The sequence below is a fragment of the Condylura cristata genome, unplaced genomic scaffold (genome assembly GCF_000260355.1).
Source record: "Condylura cristata isolate star-nosed mole 26May11 unplaced genomic scaffold, ConCri1.0 scaffold00054, whole genome shotgun sequence".
NCBI lineage: Eukaryota > Metazoa > Chordata > Mammalia > Eulipotyphla > Talpidae > Condylura > Condylura cristata.
In genome coordinates, this window is record NW_004567155.1 from 745928 (window position 1) to 747424 (window position 1497).

General features: G+C 67.5%; 1 protein-coding gene across 1 annotated transcript in view; it reads left to right on the plus strand.

Annotated features, from left to right (window-relative positions):
- Positions 1-1497, plus strand: part of NAP1L4 (nucleosome assembly protein 1-like 4) — a 16332-nt gene that overhangs the window by 3620 nt on the left and 11215 nt on the right. Inside the window, exons 2-3 of the mRNA XM_004695034.2 lie at positions 228-258; positions 1281-1424. Coding sequence (XP_004695091.1) covers positions 245-258; positions 1281-1424 — 158 coding nt within the window. The 5' untranslated portion in view covers positions 228-244. The remainder of the gene's footprint in view (positions 1-227; positions 259-1280; positions 1425-1497) is intronic.

Consider the following 1497-nt stretch of genomic DNA (forward strand, 5'->3'; position numbering starts at 1 on the left):
CGGGCGGGCGGGGCCGGGTGTCGCCGGACGTCTGGCCAGGGCAGGGCTGTGAGAGGGCTTCAGCGAGTCAGCGCGCACGCGGTGCCTTGTGGACCAGGGTGGGTGTCCCTGGGTGTCTTGACCCGCGCGCGAGCTCAGAAACGAGCTAGCCTGGGGGCTGTGGGGAGCGTGGGCGGGCGAGTCAGTGGACAACTGTGTAGTGATCACAACTCTTGTTTTACTTGCAGGTGACAGAGACACTCAGATGGCAGATAACAGGTAGGCCGCGCACTTACAGCGTGTCCATCCTCGTGCTCTGAGCGGCTGGCGGGGGGTTCCGGGGGGGCGCGGGCGGGTTCTCGCCAGCTTCGGGAGGCCCGTGCCGAGACCACACGTGGCTCCTGCCGGTCACCTCGGCGCTACAGAGCCCTCAGCAGCCACTGCGAATGCGGCCTGGCCAGGGAGTGACCCTCAGCGTGCACGGCAGTCCCCTCCTGTCTCCCCACCGCCCCCTCAGCAGTTTCTCTGGGGGTTGCGGCCTTTCCTCGGGGTGAGCAGCCCCCAGCAGAGCATGCTGTTGGTTGGCTGGGCGCTGGGAGGCAGATGCGAGAGGTGGTGGAAATGAAGGCGGGACCCGGGTGCCGGGGCTGGGGCTGAGGCCTGTGGGTGCGGGGCTGTTAGGTGGGCAATGGTTTCTTCGCACACGAGAAGTGGGGTACAAGCCATAGGTGGGGCGTGAGAGGACTCCCCAGAGGCAGGCTGGGGAGCAGAACAGGAGGATCTGCTGAAGCCCACTGCTGAGGGGGCAGCGGGGAGACGGGGGGGGCCTGCTGCACCCAGGGGTCCCTCACTCTCAGGCCACAGTGGCTGGTGAGGGCTTCATGTGCCGAGGCTTAGCCCCTGCGCCCCAGGGACGTGTTCTCTCACGCTGCTGAGGAGCGCCTCCCTCAGCCTGGGCCAGGCAGCCCTGGCGCGTGCCCCTGCTACACCCGAGGGCTCTGCAGGCGCCTCCTGGTGTATTCAGTGGGCGCGCCCTGTGCTGTCTGCCTTGGCTCACGAGAACTGGGGTACAGGCCAGAGGGTTGTCAGAGACAGTGGGGAACAGAACAGGCGGAGCTACTGAAACCCACTGCTGAGGGTCAGCGGGGGCAGGAGGGGTCTGCGGCGCCTGGTGCCAACTCTGGCCGGGGATGGACTCGCACGGCCGCGGGCAGCTCCCTGGCCTGTGCTGTGACCCCTGCGCCACCAGGGAGGCCCCGTGGCCCTTCTTCGCCTCAGTAGCTCTCAAACGTTCCGTTCAGTGTTCCAGATGGAGTTCCACCAGATTCCTCGGAAGCGGCTAAAAACGCAAGTCATGCAGGTCAGTCACTGCCTGTGGAGAAGGGGGCGCGGCGTTGGGGTGCAGAGCCACCCCACTCTGGAGCTGGGCCCCGACACTGGCGCACGTTCGCAGGCGCTGCTGGGAGACCTGGCCAGCCTCGGCGCGCCAGGGCGGGACTGGGCGCCGGGCGCCTTCCT